Source organism: Malurus melanocephalus, unplaced genomic scaffold, assembly GCF_030028575.1.
Source record: "Malurus melanocephalus ecotype Western Australia unplaced genomic scaffold, MMel_1.1 scaffold_117, whole genome shotgun sequence".
Taxonomy (NCBI): domain Eukaryota; kingdom Metazoa; phylum Chordata; class Aves; order Passeriformes; family Maluridae; genus Malurus; species Malurus melanocephalus.
The window spans coordinates 483033-500342 of record NW_026623349.1 but is presented as its reverse complement, the minus strand read 5'-3'; the positions used below and the strand labels follow the sequence as shown (position 1 = coordinate 500342).

The 17310-nt window shown below is 41.5% G+C and overlaps 1 protein-coding gene across 1 annotated transcript; it reads left to right on the top strand.

The window, feature by feature from the left end:
- The first annotated feature begins 9958 nt into the window (after positions 1-9958).
- Positions 9959-14935, top strand: CTSL (cathepsin L). Its single transcript, XM_057369991.1, has 8 exons — positions 9959-10041; positions 10361-10496; positions 10856-10978; positions 11061-11216; positions 11379-11603; positions 13118-13286; positions 13630-13747; positions 14526-14935. Exons 2-8 carry the CDS (start codon positions 10371-10373, stop codon positions 14623-14625), a joined length of 1017 nt encoding a protein of 338 aa, XP_057225974.1. The 5' UTR covers positions 9959-10041; positions 10361-10370; the 3' UTR covers positions 14626-14935.
- The last annotated feature ends 2375 nt before the right edge of the window (positions 14936-17310 follow it).

The following is a 17310-nucleotide window of genomic DNA, read 5'->3' as shown; positions in this document are numbered from 1 at the left end:
AAGCCACCCACAGCCCTACTATCTGTAGTCTTATTAAAAAAACCCTCACTGCATCCTGCAGCTGAACATCTGTGAATATACCTTTGCTCTAGTATGTCAGAACAAGTAAACAGCATCTTCTTGAATGTCTCTGCTTGAGAATTACAGCAAAAAGTCAGCCAAGACCTAACCAGGCCATGGTGTTTCTAGACTGTTATTTTTTCCTTCAAGCCTGTGAATTCAGGATGTGGAGCTACCTCTGAGTTGAACTGAATTACAAACCCAGTTGATGAATTCTTGTTGTCTTTCCAGTGTTTTTCATAAAGTGAATGGTTCAGGGCCTTTTCAAAGAAAATACGAACAATTTATCAAAAAAAAAAAAAAAAAAAAAAGGAAAAACAAAAAATAAATCCGTTTGAAAATTAGCTTTCATCTTCTGCCACTGAAGTCTGGGCAGTGGCACATATGCTGATTTGTCAGCCCAAAATCTGTTTCTGCAACAAGGCTCTGTCTAGGAAAATATGTAGAAAAGAGTCCCGACAGCTTAAGTTGTGTGGGGTTTTACAGAGACACTAGTCCTGAATTATTTTCAGGATTGATTCCCTATTCCCTCACAGGTCTTAGTTAAGAAAGCATTGTTAGTTAATGTTCATGGAACAAGAAGGTATTCAATCAATGCAGAATATTACYTTCGGTAGTGATACCATTACAGTGAGGTATTTAATTATCTCTTTTTTGTTTTAATTATCTTCAGTCAAGATCTAGCTGAAAACATACAATGTGCATTAACACAATATCTAGAGTGGCTGCTCACCTCTGCTTTTCTCAAAGGATAGTGATAAGGTAAGGCTAACAGTTAATGAAATCAAATTTTACTGAGTGAGTGGTCTTGGTGATAAAGGCTGGGGGCAAGGGGAAGGAACAACTTATTTTTGCTCGTTTTTGTTTTGAAGAATTTGAGGCATAAAAGAGCACAATAAAGGACTATGAACTGACTTGATGGGTGGAAAAGTCAGGGGAAACGTTAAAAAATCCCACATATTCTACTTAAGCCAGTTATCAGTCACTTCTARCAACTCTGTCCTATGTCTGTCTTCCTTTTCACTCTGCATGAAGAGTCATCAGCACACAACCCTAGTCATCTGAGGGAGGGTTAAGGAAAGACCACTGGCAGCAGAGGGGCCCATGGACTGAGGAGATGGACTTCTACCTCACTGAGGTTACTGCAGGAGAAGAAAACAATCTCAGAGGCACTGGGTTTGTACARGATCATCAGACAGGTATAAAATTTGCCCTGAGTCCAGGTGAAAAGGGCATCTTACGGCCGGAGCTAAAACATTCAGACATACCCATACTAGACATTCTGGTATCATTTAAAAACATGTTCATATCAATTCTGGTTTGAAAGCTAACAAGAAAAGCCAGACAGTTGTCTGAGTCAGAATTTTCTAAACTATTTCTTAAAGATTTTTTTTTGATGACTCTGATTTAACGTTTTCAGTCCCCTTCAGATAAACAAGGCAACTGGAGACTTGCATACAGGGCAATAAGCAATATAGCTCTTAAAAGTAGCCAAATACAGAAAGAAGTATGGACTAGTTCCAGCTGGATTTTGCCACTGCTGCTTGGCTTGTCTTTCAATGAGAAGTAAAGAAGAACAGGAGAAAACAGCTTTCTATATGATATTAGAAATCTTATTAGATAGGTCAACAAAGTCTAATCCAGTATTTGATTAGAGAATTCTGTTGTTTTAATTTTAATTACTGCTTCAAGGGGAGACTAGATTTTTAGTACTGTTATGATGGAGTATTTTAATTAAAATAATCATAATATACTAAATACAGAACATCACTGAAGTATATTTTTACATCAATAATTTACCCTTCTTTCTAGGCATTTTAATGTACAATCTGTGAATGGCTTAGGACAGTACAAATTCAGTCCACTGAACAGTAGCTGAAATAATGTGTGAGTAATATTTGAGTTATGGATATATTTTTTTCATGAAATCCAGGAAGAGAATRGCAGTTCCAGTATGGAGGCATTCTTGGGCATCCTCAGCTTGCTACAATGTAAGACTATGTAGGGTACACGTTCAGCTGTGCYAACATAGCAGCATTGCCTGCAAAGAAAGAGGACAAAATACAAGCTCATTTGCTAGAGAAAAGAAAAAGAAATGCAATTTAAAGTATTTTTTACTATTTACATTCAAATTTTACACTGTACATATAGTCAAAATTGTCACAAAATAAGGTTTTTTAGGTAAACTCTACACTGCTAGTAGGTCRATTCTTTTGTATATTTCTTCACTTTTTTTCTCCCTTTCTTTCTTTCTGTCTTCATCATAGTATTTGGGGATTAATCTTTTGCAGGCAGATTGTTCTGAGTGTTCCAGATAGGAGTGTCAGGAATGAGGGCCTCTAAAAATTTGCACTGAAATTTGCACCAAGGAAAGCCTTTTGCTCTGAAACCTGCAGCAAAGAAAGACATTGTAGCTGGAGAAGACTGCATTCACCCTGGCAAAACCTTAAATACAACTTTTGCTTTGAGCAGTAGTTTGCTCAGCCACAAAGTCCTTAAAAAAGAAGTCAGCGGGGGGAGAGGAAACAGCCAACACTGGATTGCAGTGTGTGCTCAAGTGTCTGCCCTTCATGCAAATGGGAGGGCATTATCAGAATGCAGGAGAGCAGAAGTCAACCCAGGTACACATCATCAGGACAGTGTCTGAACAAAGGGCTTTCATCATCACCTTTCCAGCCACGGGGGCAAAGGCCAAACTTCTRCATTAAATCATGGATGTGGTCAGTGATGAGTTGTTTGTAGGCCAGTGTGTAAAATAGCTCACTTGGCTAATATCCAAGTCTGACCTTGAGCGATGGAGCTCAGGGAGGGAGGAATCTGCAGGCAGARCACACTGACAAGCGAATGATGAGGTTTGGCTTGAGCTTAGGCAGCCAYGTTCCAGCACAGCTGTAAGCTACAATAGGCACCATCGTGACTATTCCAGGTGAGCCCACTTTTCTGGTAATGCATGACCACACATCAAGAGACRGCCTGCTGTAAGAGCAGAGGAAGACTCTGGTGTCAAGGATGAGAAGTGATTGTATGGACATTGTGTCAGTCACTCATTGTGCTCTTCCACAAGCCTAGAGACAAAGTCTAGTAAAATCCCTGTGGATGCTTTCATATGGAACAAGAGGAAATTGGATAAACTCATACATAGCTGCTCATGAGACACGCTAAAGAAGCAGTATTCAGCCCTCAGCACTGCAGCTGCTGCATTACTTATGGCCTTGTCATGGAGCCATCAAGACACTGCTGAGACATTAAACAGTTTCCTAAAGTATCTTGTTCCATGCTGGCCACTAACTAAATCAGTTTCATCTCATARACAGATGAATGTCCTCTTGCACATATTCACTTTCAGTGGCAAATCAACAACCAATGCAGAAGTCATTTGCCTTCTGCTGTGCTGTCCTGAAGCTTGGGGCATACATTTAGTTGGGGGCATACAACAGGCTGTGGTTGATCAAAGAAGGAGAGATAAASAAACTGCTGTACTGATAGTGAGAAGATTCAAATCAAGGTCTTGGTGGCCAGAAAGGTTCTATAAAAGACCTGGTATAGTGTGTCTGCCACAGTGATTAAGCAATTATTAAAACATTTGAAATTATAATGTAAATCTGACAGCAATTGCCAGCATCCTGGGGATCAACAGGCTGAAAATGTTTCAACTGAATCTCAGAGACAGACAAGGCAATATGCATTTCACTGATTTATATCACATCTGTGTTCGTATTCCCCAAACTAGGTAACCCTTGTATTAACCTTAACTGGCAGAAATAGGAAAAAGATACATTATGATTTCCCATGGCTAATTGTGGTATTGAAGAGCGTAGCCTGTTTGTCCATAGTCATTCATTTGAATTCAGTGGCCACAACAGCACACTACTACTTTTTATTCCTTCAGTMTTTCTGTTTGTAAAGCAGGAATAACAGCATATGTGAGTCACCACTGCACTTACACCGAAAAGCACATGCACTCATTTTCTTCTTACCTGATTTTCAGGAAAACGAACTTTAGACCCGTATTTGATTGTCTCAACAGCCTCTCTTCTCTTCTGCAAGCAGCTTTTATTTAACCTCCTCTCACATGATCTGTTAATGAAGACTAGCCTGTAACTTTTAAGTTTAAAAATAATTCCTCACTTCACTCACAGTCTCAAACCTTATAATGGGAAATGCTTTCCAGCATGTCAGCTTRCCCTTTAGACATTACTGCTCCAAGAACCACAGGAGTCAGACAGATTTGTCTTTCATGCTATGCAACTGTTTACAATGGCTTGCAGAAGCACAAATATCTCAGYCAAACAAGAGAAGAATTACACTTCTGTGAACTTTATTAATGTTTCCATCTCGAAACAGAAATGTTGGATCATTGTTTAAACCAAAATGTGATTTCAAATATTAAACAGTACATGAAATCTCCCTATGCCTTCTTTGAAATCTGTTAAAATGCCTTCACTTTGATCTGTAGAGTAGAGATGGGCAGCAAAAAATTAATCTTGGTCAGAGGAACTTTACCATACAGACAGGATTTACAACTTCCAACTTGTTAATACAGTTTTAAATTAGGAGAGTTAGGAAATGGTAAGTACTTCTGAGTAATTTTTTTTAAATGTACTTCATAGTATAAGGAGGAAAAAACACCAATAACCTATAAATTTTAGGAAATATCAATACAATTATTCCATATTTGTGAACTTCTGCAACAATAACTCAAGATTATACTTCCCTGCATACTCCCTCTTTTTCCACCAGTTAGCTTTCAAAAAATCACAAATCTCTCAAAACACAAATCTCTCCTACTACCTGCCAGAAAACAGGAGGAGACACTGAGTAATGAATGACAAATCAATCAAATTGAAGTTTAAAAYTTTAAGCATGTGAGTTACACAATGTGAGTTACATGCTCAATGCTTCAAAGCTAACTTCAGACATGACTCTATGAAAAAAATCACTACAAAAAATTAAGGTAAAAGAAAAAAGAAACAAAAAGAACTCTTTCTTTTCCCARAGATACAAAAAACCCCCAACTCTTCACCAAAAAACCTCCCAGGAACAGAAACTCTAACCTTGTGAGAAAACCTAACCCTGAAGTAATAGAAGACCCCCACCCGGTCTTTCTTGCAAAGCAAGCAATCTCTTGCATCATTTCCCAACTCCTCTGACCAGGTAAGACATTGAGATGCAAACGACGCCGTCTCTGCCTTGTGGGCCAGCAGAGAAGCTGGAATGTGGTTTGTTATCTAGCACTTGGGTGAGGAAATGGTGATACTGGTAGATCACAAGACCGCTGAAAACAAAGAAATGTTTCAGGAGGATTGTGTCACTGTTTCTTAGCCATCTCCCACGTCTTCAGAACACTCACAGAACCCTATCTGTGTTCCCTTGAAGCAAATGGTGCTTCCTTTTCTAACCTAATAATGATTCAACTAASCTCATTATGGGTGCTCCAGCTGAAGCAAAATTTGAATCGGTTATTTCACTAGGGAGAATCTGAAACAAAGATTATCAAGAGGCTACYTATGAACAAACATTAATCCCAGAGGGACTTTTATAAACTCCAGAGCCACCTCAGATCTGTGGTGAGGAGTCCTATGCTAGGGAAGAAAGCTGGTTATTTTCATGGAGCTGCACTGAAGAAGATAAACCACTCATTTGSTAGCCTTTTCCTCAGATATGTTCAAATCAATTTAGGTTAAAAAMCCCTGCAGTTCCTAAAAGTTTTCTGTGCATGCCATTAAAAATAAGTATTAAAGCAAGAAGCATAGGGACATCCCTACTGCAATTGTCTTCTTACATCCTCCCASCTTTCTGAAGAAGTCACTCTGGTTTCAGAAATTTGCCATGCTTTTTTCTTGCAAGAAGAATCTTTACCATAAGGTAGAAGAAAATCATGATTATTTTTTAAAAAGAAAGTTGAGCTGTATTATTTAAAACTTCATTTTCCTAAAGACAAATGTTACTGGAATTTCTTACACACAAATCAGACTCTGGGATGTAAAATCAACAGTTTTCTCTGCAATATAACTGTGATCTTCTAAATCAGATAAAAATTTGGTTGAATAGAAGTACATATAAGATTTGATTTTTTTTTGTAGTGTCCAGTGGAAGTTGGTTAGTGAGAGCTTACTATAAAATATAGTCAGTCATTTGCATTTTAGGCTAGATAACACTATTAGATACATCTTGACTAAGACCATGCCCCTGCAGAAGTTTGTTCTTAAGCCATAGTGTAGTAGGGTGAAATGAAAGAAACCAGATTTAAGCTATAGGACTTTAACCTCTGTATAAACAAACATTTTCACAGTCATGCCTTTTTAAGTAAGCCAGTTCAATATTTTTATTTGAGGAATAAAAATCCTGAATTTAGTCTCAATAGTAATGCAAAAATCCATCCAGCATTTTGACTAAATAAAATGTCCTCCGTTTGCTGTTTAGATAAAAGGCATACAAACAAACCACTTATTTTTACTGAGTAAAGATTACCTTGAGACTGCTGGTCTGGGGGAGCTGCTTGTGCAGAGTCTTGTCATAGATGAGTGTGACATAGCCTATTCTGTTTACATTGTTCAGGTGTTTTYCACATATTGCCAGCCTCCTGCAGCTTGGCAAGTCAATTGCCATTACAAAGGAGCTTAGCTTTTCTGATTACTGGGTTGTCTTCTGGCCGATGCAGATTGGTCCCTTCCTCTGTGCATTTTTACCAAGAGAACAAAGAGCAAACATTAAAAATACCAAAAACGTTTCAAAAATCCTGGATTCAATAAGTAGATTGGTTCCAAAGGGGGAGCACTGTGCTGCATACTTGTGATGTGCAGCAGCACATGTCATGCTGACGAAATGTGTCCCTGGAGCATCAATGCTGAATTRACTTCTTCAGGTTCAGAGGCAACACACTGCTATGCAAGTTCTTGGCACTATTTAAAAATGCAGAGCCTACATTATCTGGTAACTTGTAGGGCCTGATAGCTACAGGGCAGTTGGCAAACTTTTGGCTTTTGCAATGGTGACATGACTAGTTATTCTGCATCTTAGAAGAGTGGTATGCCTTTGGCAAAATAGCTGGAGTTTTGCATATGTAGAGTTCCTCAAAAGCTGTGTGTTTTTTTCAAAATAATTTAGAAATTATCCTCTGAAACTGAGAGATTTAAAGTAATGGACAGGAGCCTTCCTTCAAAGTTTTGATCTTTAGATTACTGCAGGCAGAACTCTGACTACTGTGACTAGCATGGCTAGCTRGGCTTCCTCTGGACTGGATGGCATGGCATCAGTTGAGCTTTTAAGCAGAGGAATTGAAGGAGATTTTGATTTCACCCCTTCTCTCTGCTAACCACTGCTCAGTCCCCACTGTTTTCAATACAGCAAAGGCTGCTATGGCTAGTGCGACAGCAGCATATTGTCACAAGGTTGCACAGTTTAATGGAAAATTACTTCTACCAGTGTCTGCCCAGTTATTACCTGTAACTGCTGCCACKGACCCTCTGTTCACTCCAGCAGACCATCACCACACTGGGCTTACAGTTTGGCTGGTGAACACATTGTGATGCACAGGCAGGAGCAGCAGGGACAGTGACAGAGATGTCAAACAGCTGTGTAATGCGGTGATTTTACCTTGCCTGGAATAATGCACAAGCTGCAASATGGCTGGCAGTCTTCATGTTGATACCATATAATAGAATTTGCAGAGAGGAAATGTGCATCCAGGAGTTGGAGGTAGTCCTACACCAGCTTCCTATCACAGGTTTCTAAGTGGCACTCTCGTGATGACCAAGTTCTGACCATAGCTGTTGCTATGCTGATTGCCCTTGCATATGCTCATGTTTTCGCACTCGGGCTCTCAAACTTCCTTAGCAAAATACCTAGGGAATTGATATATCCACACAAGTTATGACTCAGTACAAGCCTAAGTCAACATGCTGAAGGGGAAAGTATTCATGTTTCCTTCAAARATTTCAASAAATACTCAGATAAGATTTCCCTAWGTACAGTTRTTAAATAAACTTGGATGAATTTACCTTCATAATAAAAAGGGTATTTGACTCCTCTGTGTGCATGTGTGTTTACATGCACCAAGAGTGTTCAGGAGGAGAGAYAGCACAGTGGTATCACGTGTTAGCTGACTGCATGGTAACTTCCCCAAAGAGAAAGGACCTCATATCATCCAGAAAGCATCAGTTTGTCTTGGTGCATCTCAGGGCACATTACAGAACAGCAGACATGTGATGTGTGGTGCAAGACCTTCCGTAATTTAGACATTACCTCCTGTCATGCCAGCTAAACATCTTGTCCTTTAAGAAAATAACTTCTTGTACAGTTCATTGACGATTTACTTGTAGCCTTTCAATGCTCAGTTGATATTAGATACAATTGCACAAACGAAGCTAAACAGGATTGAGAAATCTGATTGCACAGAAAATGTCAGAAAAAAAGCTGTTAAGTAAAAAAATTTCAAATGCCACACATCTCAAAATAACCCAAAACCCGAGACAAAAAAAAGCTTAATTATAAGTTAATCAAACCAAATTAAGTTCATCTAACTCTCCTGAGATATTTAAATGTATATGGAATATGAAGTGAAAAGTTTCACGCTAGAAAGATAAAAATACATAAGGGACTTACATAAGTACTTGAAAAAGACAAGACAATCCCTCCAACATATCTTCATGTATTTGCCTCTGTGAGTTTTCCTTGGACCGAAGAGTGCTCCTGACATYATTTGGGTAAGGAAACATGTATTGCTTGTTTTAGCAACACAGTTTCTTAAGGCATAAAAAAGTGAGAAGTACACATATGATTTCTTCCTTTTCACTGTTGTGTAATAGTCTGCAAACCCTGATTTTTACACTAAATAATGCTCTCAAGTTTATAAGCAAAAGCCACCAGCAATGCTTGCTCTACAAGKGTTTAAAGGTGAACTTCGCACAACTTGCAGTTATGCTACTACTGTAGACATGTTCCCTGCTAAAAAGTTTGTCTGCTACTGTTTAGATGAAAACCAAGTCCACGTGTAAACCCTCTAGTACCTCATCTCTAATGCAACTCTTGGTGTTGAAGTGTTTTCCAGTAGGTATTACTGGACACTGTCTCCATAAACACTAGCCACACTGGTGTTAAAATAACTCTTACCGAGCTTGGGTCCAAAGGCAGGGGGAAWAAAAGGAAACAAACAAAAACCCAACAAACAGAAACAAAAACARCAACAACAAATAAAAACAAAACAAAACCCAAATATCATGGGCCAAATAAACAAGCAAAAAACAACAAAGCAGCTTTCAGATATTAAAACATGCGGGAATAAAAGGACTTTCCTGGAAATGTTTCTGGCAGCAGTATCACCGCCATGCCGCTGTGCCCAGTGGGAGATTTTCCCTCACACCTGCCTGATGCCAACCTCATGGAAGTGTTCAACACAACCCCTGGCAGAGCTGGAAAGGCAGCAGCTCTCCCGGGCAGGAGGAGCGAGCTCGAGGTGCCGGGGGTACCCAGGGCTAGATTCCACCGGGGCAGTACGGGAGCCACCTCAACAATGTGACCCGAGCAGGAGCCACCACCGGGAGCACAGGGGCTGCGGTTACCAACACTCGCCATTCGAGTYTCTTTGCCTCCAGACTTTGTTTTCCCTCCTGCCAGCTGCCCACTTTAAATCCCTTCGGGTTAAATTCCACCAGGCTTAGTGTCCTGCCACTATCTGCAGCCCGACAGGGCTCGGAGTAAATACTTGGACAAACATTGCCCAACSTAGCGGCTCCGGCGGGGCACAATTGCCCCAGGCCGCCCCGCATCGCCGCCGGGCGCTCCCGGCCCGGTCCCGGGGGCGATGAGGGGGGAGCCCCGGCAGACCCCGCCCCGCCCCGGGCTCGGCGGGAGGCGCGGCCCGGCCCGGCCGCCAATGGACGCGGCGGGGCGGGCACGACAGCGGCCGGGATAAGAGGGGCCGCGGAGGCCGAGCGCCGTCGGGCCCGGGAGGCAGAGGAGCAGCGGAGACCCTCGAGGGAGGTGAGCGCGGGTTGCGGGCGGGGGCGCGTGGAGMGGGCCGCCCTCGGCCCCGTCCTTGTCCCGCGGTGGGGCGGCTCCTGCCGGGAACGGGCCGCCATTCCAGCCGCTTCCTCGGGAGCTGCCGACTGCGCACCCCGCGTCCCGGCCCCGCCGCCCGAGCTTGTTTACAGTGGCGGCCGAGGGCGGGGCGGACGGCTCGGACGGCCCGGACTGCTCGGCTCTCGCTGGTCTCTGGTGGGGGACGCGCGGGTGGTCTCGGCTCTGATTCCCTGCAGGCTCAGGGCATCCTGCCTGACCGCTCTCCCTCCGTCCTTGGCAGATCTGCCAGCATGAGCCCGTTCCTCACTACGCTTGGCCTTTGTTTGGGCATGGTTCTCGGCGCGCCGAGGCTGGACCCCGAGCTGGACGGCCACTGGCAGCTGTGGAAGTCGTGGCACAAGAAGGACTATCACGAGGTGAGCCCCGGGGTACGCGCTCTGCTGGGCAAGCGCTGAGCGCACGGAGCTGGGCCCCGCCAGCTGAGTCATGTCTGCTTTGTTACAACGCCGGCTATGGGCAGCGCTTGGGAAGCATAATCCTTCTATTCCCAGTTTTTTTTTCTTGTGGTTGTGAGTGCATCGACTCAGCTGTACTGTGCTCGTTGTTTTTGTTATGAGGGCGGTAAAAAGACCACCTCTTGACCACCACTCAGGCTTCCCATTCGAGTACCCTACACTATTCTGAGTATTACGAGCCTTAAAAACCTCGTTGTCATGAAAGTGAGCTTGGTTTGAACTGCCTGCTTAAAGTGCGCTGKTTTTTTTTGGCCCCTTAGAGAGAGGAAGGCTGGAGGAGAGTAGTGTGGGAGAAGAATCTGAAAATGATTGAAATCCACAATCTGGATCATGCGTTAGGAAAACACAGCTACAAGCTGGGAATGAATCAGTTTGGCGACATGGTATGTATAGAGGCATGAAATGTACAACTCTGTGTAGTGGTGTGTAATAGATAGTGACTGCATGTATTGATTTGTTTTTCAGACGACTGAGGAGTTCAGACAGTTGATGAATGGTTATGTACACAAGAAGTCAGGAAGAAAATACAGAGGATCCCAGTTCCTTGAGCCCAACTACCTGGAAGTACCACGATCAGTAGATTGGAGAGAGAAGGGATATGTAACTCCAGTTAAAGACCAGGTACTATCTAGTGGTGGATTTCTAACCAATTACAGGTCCAGTTTCCTGACTGCTCCATCTATTTGCATAGAGGAAAAACACTGGACCTGTTTGAAGCTTAGTAAATTGAGCACCATTTTGTATCTGCCGGGGTTTGTAACATTATTTCAATTTATACTTCAGGGTCAATGTGGCTCTTGCTGGGCTTTCAGCACAACAGGAGCTCTTGAAGGGCAGCACTTCAGAAAAACTGGCAAACTTGTTTCCCTGAGTGAGCAGAATCTGGTGGACTGCTCTCGCCCTGAAGGAAATCAAGGCTGCAATGGTGGTCTCATGGACCAGGCTTTCCAATACGTGCAGGATAATGGAGGCATTGATTCAGAGGAATCTTACCCATACACTGCAAAGGTATGTGTAATAGCTGAACTTGTATTGCAGGTGTCATGTCTTCCGTGTTCAAAAAATTATGTGTTGGGAAATGCATACCTAGAAAGGAAAATAGCGTGATCAGTACCTCTGTTATTCCTGTTGTATCTTTACTGAGAGAACTACCATGACTGCTAGTCCCAGTAGGAATCACATATTGCACTGGTCTTTGAGGTCAAAATCTTGACAGACCAGTTACAAAAACTGGAGCAAGTATTCTTATTCCTCCCCCTTGTTGTTGCCCTTCTGTCATGCCTTATCTTGGTTGCCACACCAAACCAAGAACCCAGCCCTTGTCAACAATGYTTCTTAGTGGTAGGGCAGCAATTCATCTTCCCATAACTGACCTCTTAGGATGTTGATACCTATAGACCACCTAATTCTTGTGGCTAGCRTCATTTGTTTTTGTAACAACAGTTGTTGCCTTCAGTTCTGTTTCTGGACTAAATGTGCATAACTGGAGATAACAGACAGGCTTTTAAAATCCCTCTAATGATCTATCCAATGTTGAATAGATACAGGAGGGTGAAAGCACAGTAGTCAATTGTGTTATCACTTGAGAGAGCCCCTGGTTTATGGTTTTCACTTCTTAAGATCCTCTATAGTGAACAGAACTCTTCTTGCAGCTTGTTTTGTGCTGTTTCAGKGGCCAATAGGAATACCATTTGTTGTGAGCAACTTTGGCTCTGAGGTCCTGTTCAGCTGTGTCCCTCAATCTTCTCCTAATCTTGGCTATTTTAGGGTTGATTATAGGAAGTGCCTAACTTGCTGAGTGCAAAGAGTAAGCAGCTGAGCTGTGTAGTCTGTGTTTATTTAGTTGGTGAAACAACTTTATTACTAACCTGTGATGCAGGTAACGGAAGGATGTGCTTGCTTGAATCTGTTTCAATTTCACATGGCCTGACTTCCAAACTAASCCTCACCTCTCTGCTGAGGTCAGTATGTGTGACATATGTCACAGTCAGCAGTTCAGGCTTCACTGAAAAAAAAGGGCACAAAATACACAGATGTGTGTAAGGTCATGTAATAAAAATTCCTGACTTTCAAATCATTCTGTACAGCTTTTCAAACTATGACATACTAAAACTGTGGATTTTAAGTGCTTGCTCAGTAAGCAGTTTCTGGATTGCTTTGTAATTAATGAATATTTGGCTCTCTTCCATTGCCCATTAATGCATTCTGGGCTTCTTTCCTCCCTGTAAAGATTTTGTCCTACCCACCAAAGAGGGCAGAGTTCCAAAATGTGATGGYCCTCTGCGCCCCGGTAAAGCTTTTTTTTTCCCCAGACCCCACTGTTATTTACTTTTTCTGTACTTTTGAGAATATCAGGCAGTTCTGTATCCCCCCCTTGCTTCTCCTTGCAAAGCACTGCTGAGTCAATTGGATCCTCTTCAGTCCCTTGCTTTCAAAGCAGCAAAATCACAGTATGTCTGACAGTTCTGTGCATACCTGTGTGTTAAATAGAAAACATAGTAACTACAGCTTTCTTTGCTTAGGATGATGAAGACTGTCGCTACAAGGCAGAATACAATGCTGCTAATGACACTGGCTTCGTTGACATCCCTCAAGGACATGAAAGAGCTCTCATGAAAGCAGTTGCAGCTGTGGGTCCAGTGTCTGTTGCTATTGATGCAGGCCATTCTTCATTTCAGTTCTATCAGTCAGGTGGGGATTTGTTAATAACTTTGCTTCAGAGAACTGGGTTTTTTTTTTTTTTTAATACCCAGTATTCGTTGCAGTTTAATATACCAAAAAAACCAGGTGTGATCTTGTGACATAGAGCATAATTCAAAGTCATTTTAATTCTAGGTCAGGTTCCATATGTACTTCTGTTGCATATGTGTATACTTGTCCCTTGGTTTTTGTCATGATGAAATTCACTTATTATTCTTTCCGCTAACTTTCAAGAGGCTGTGCAATATTTAATTTGAAATGCATAAAGCCTCTCATAAGGGAGAAGGGTTTACTACAAATTAATTTGTTCAAGAGTGAACTTACACCCTCACAGGTATCTACTATGAACCAGACTGCAGCAGTGAAGACTTGGACCATGGCGTTCTGGTCGTAGGTTATGGCTTTGAGGGAGAAGATGTAGATGGGAAGAAATACTGGATTGTTAAAAACAGGTAAGATCTGTCTGCCMGGGGAGAACAAAAGTTACTTTGTCACTTGTAAGGGGAGAGGTAGCAAGACAAAGTAATTAAAATCTGTGTGTGGGAAATATGGAGACTGCTTTCAGAATGCRTGGTATGATCAAGTTTAAATCCAACTGATGCTATTGGCACCCTAATAAAGTAGTCCCAAAGCAGCCATCTTTCTCTGCTTGTTCAGGTTATTTCAGGGAGCTCAGTGCTGAAACATCCTGTGAATCTAGTASATATTAAAGGAGCAGAGCAGAGGGGAAAGCAAGAGGAAGTCTGCTTGTGGGGTTGTAGTGGATTTTTTTGGAAGCAGGGTGCTGGTCGCTTGTATGAAACTTCAAAGATGGGAGTTAGCCCCTGGGTTGAGGGGAAAATAATACACTGATGCCGAAGGGCACATCACATGAGCTTGTCTCATGTTCTCAGCATTAGTGAGACACCACCCTCAAATCCTGCTTGCAGCCTTTTGACTTCCCTTAAAATGCCTGGGAGCAATGTCTGTGCTTCAGGCACCTGTAGTCAAGGTTTACACAGCAATATGACTACCTCATGAGAGAATGGTTGCATTCTTCATTTCTGTGAGCTCGGGATGCCTCCAGGAATGCTTTTAATTGTTGGAAAACACTTCAGTTTTTGGCTGTAACTACCTTGTATTTTTATCCACAATTGTGGAAGGCAGCAGCTTTCATTTAAAACACTTGGAGGARGGCAGTAAATAAGTAACTTCTGCATATGTAAACAAACCCTTTGCTTTTGTTTTCAGCTGGGGAGAGAAATGGGGTGACAAAGGATATATCTACATGGCCAAGGACAGGAAGAACCACTGTGGAATAGCAACAGCTGCTAGCTATCCACTTGTATAATTTGAAGACTGAACATTTCAGTACAAGAGGGGATTTAAACTGAATGACCAAACCCATGTTCACATGTGGTAGCCTTGTGTCTTTCAAAACTCAACTTGATTTTTAAAACTCTTGAAGTATATTTTACATGTTGGTGACATGCCACTTGTTTAAATTAATGTAAATGTTGGTATGTAAACAGCTTGTAATATTGCTGGCTTTTGACTGCTTAATCCAATAGATTCTTTGTATTTTTCCTTTTTTTTTTTAAATTGCAATGTGTCCAAAGGTTTACTTTTTAAATAAATACTTAAATTCCACTATGTACAGATGACTTGGCTCTTTGGTCTTTTTTCTACTTGGGACTTGTCAGATAGGAATCCTAAATCGTACTGTGAGCTGGACTGTTCCTCTTTCCTTTAATCACTAAGATGCAACTCTATCTGCGGATGGCTAATAGCTGTTACATAAAGGAGTATAGAATTTATGATTAAATTTATTTAATTTTTCCATTTAAAATGGAAAGTGGAGAAATAGCTCTGGTTCCTTGTGTCTCATAACAAAGATGGTCACTCTTGTCATCTTCTGAGTGCAGCATCTGATCTTCACTTAGATTTTAAATCTTGTCAGTGTTTTGTTAATGGCCCCTCAAAGTACCACTCTTYTGTAATTTAAGCAGGTGTGTCCTTTTGAGCATTACAGGATCCAACAGGACTTGTTTCTGGAGATAATGTAGATGTTGTCTTCCCCCTGTACCAGCTTCAGCTGGAGAAAATATTGGGATGAGGGACAAATGTCCCTATGGAAATTGAAGTTGGTCTGCAAAGTTACCTGTTACAGTTGCTGTCTGTCTTAACTGAGGTGACTTGCTCTGTGCCCTGTATGACCTTTTCTCTCTGCAGGTATCTGCTGCTGAAAAACRAGTATTAGCTGTTACATACATCTGCTCAACTGGGTTTTGGGTACCAGTAATTCCTGCAGAGGATGGTGAATTGTTAAATACCAGAAACAGTGGCAGAGGGAGGAAGACTTGCCTTGGCTTTTGGGTATTGACCTCACTTGTTGCTCTTGGGCTGTAGTGAAGAAGGTATAGCTCTGAAACATAACTAACACCAGTGCAGAGTTTGTGGATCCATAGGTTTTTGTGCACAGTATCTCTTCAGAATCTGATAGCCATGCACACAAAAGAACACGTAGACCACACTTTGTGGAATGTTTAATTTTCTTATTGTTGATAGTGTAAGTCTTTAGGTTGCATTTAATAAAATCTTTTTTAAAGAGAAAAGCAAGATGAGTAATCCATAATAATAATAATGAGTTGTTCTTTTGCTGCTTGTAGATGAATTCTTTCAACCTGAATTTCCCAACAAGCTTGGTTCATTGTGTTTTTTAAAGGAAAAACGTCACTCAGCCCAGTGGCTATTTAACAAGCCACAGAGCAGAAATACTGGTTAGAATTTAGGTATTAAGTTGACTTGCTAAGCCAGATGTGGAGGGTATCCACACTGCTTAGGGATATATATGCAGGAAATTAATACGGAGCTCTGCAGGTGGTGCTCTAAGGGCTGATCTTCAGAAGGAAATGGCAATGGTCTGTGCATTCAAAATGAGAGGCAAGAGCAAAATGCTGCTAGAGATGTGACTGCATAAGCTCCTTATGCAGAAGATAGTTTTCTTTCTTGCTGCTGGAATTGGGAGGATACTGAGACTTGTCTTTCTGAACRCTTTTTARTCCTGGAAGCTGATGTTACTGTGARCCTGGTGGTGCATGGTATTTTGGGTTTTCTTTATTATTACTGGTGAGACCAGAACAAAGCCTGCTGGGACTTGGACTGCTGGAAAAATAGGCTACAGGGAAAGGTGTTTGATTACAAAATCCAGGGTTAAAAAAAGTTGCTGGGAAAGCAGATACAAAATGAAAAGGAAATAACTTTCCAAAGTATATGCACGTGAATGGGCATGTAGCTCACAAAAGAGGSATCAGCCTTTGACTTTTTCAGGAAAAATATATGATAAAGCAGCTGTTTGTGTGGATTAAAACTTGCTGACCATTCTGGCTGAACATCCTCCCCAGAGTGGAATAATAAAGAAAGGGACAGGGTAAGTCAGGTCATGTAGATAATATTTACACAATCTTAAGTAAGAGTTTCACCTAGAATTGCCTTACATGGCACTCTAAAGACTAAAATTTTTGTGCAAGTTGCAGTTGTTTAACTGTATGAGTTTATATGTAGGTGTTTTCTTCAAAATCTAAAGAACACATTTCAAGAAAGATTCTAAATCTGGCTATGTGATTCCACTGCAGTGGCCCTACCTTCTGTAAATCTGTTTTACTTTCCTCAGAAATACTATAATAAAGTAGCAAATGATTCCATCGTGGTATATGTCCTGTTGGGGAAAGTSTCTCTGTTCAAATTGTTCCTCTCTGAAGATAAAGCAAATGCATGTGTAGCCGCAGCAAACTCCAGAGTAGTTCCCAGAAGGCTTATGGGTAATTAAAGCTCTTGATTTACTGTTCCAGTATTTTCCTTCTAAAGCTTGCTTTGGTTTTATATTCCTGCTGGTAGCTGAAGTTGCATTTTTTGAAAGATGGTGTTACTTTTACAGATATTAGTGCACATGTATTATGAGTGAAAGATCCTGTCTGTGCTTCATGTTTAGGCYCTGTGTCAATTGCAGGTAGTGTTAATGGAGTCTTATATGTAT

Excerpts from the sequence above, each read along its gene's own strand:
- CTSL (XM_057369991.1), top strand. The coding sequence starts at position 10,371 with ATGAGCCCGTTCCTCACTACGCTTGGCCTTTGTTTGGGCATGGTTCTC. Across the intron at positions 10,497-10,855 it reads ACAAGAAGGACTATCACGAG|AGAGAGGAAGGCTGGAGGAG; the intron begins GTGAGCCCCGGG and ends TTGGCCCCTTAG. Across the intron at positions 11,604-13,117 it reads CTTACCCATACACTGCAAAG|GATGATGAAGACTGTCGCTA; the intron begins GTATGTGTAATA and ends TTCTTTGCTTAG.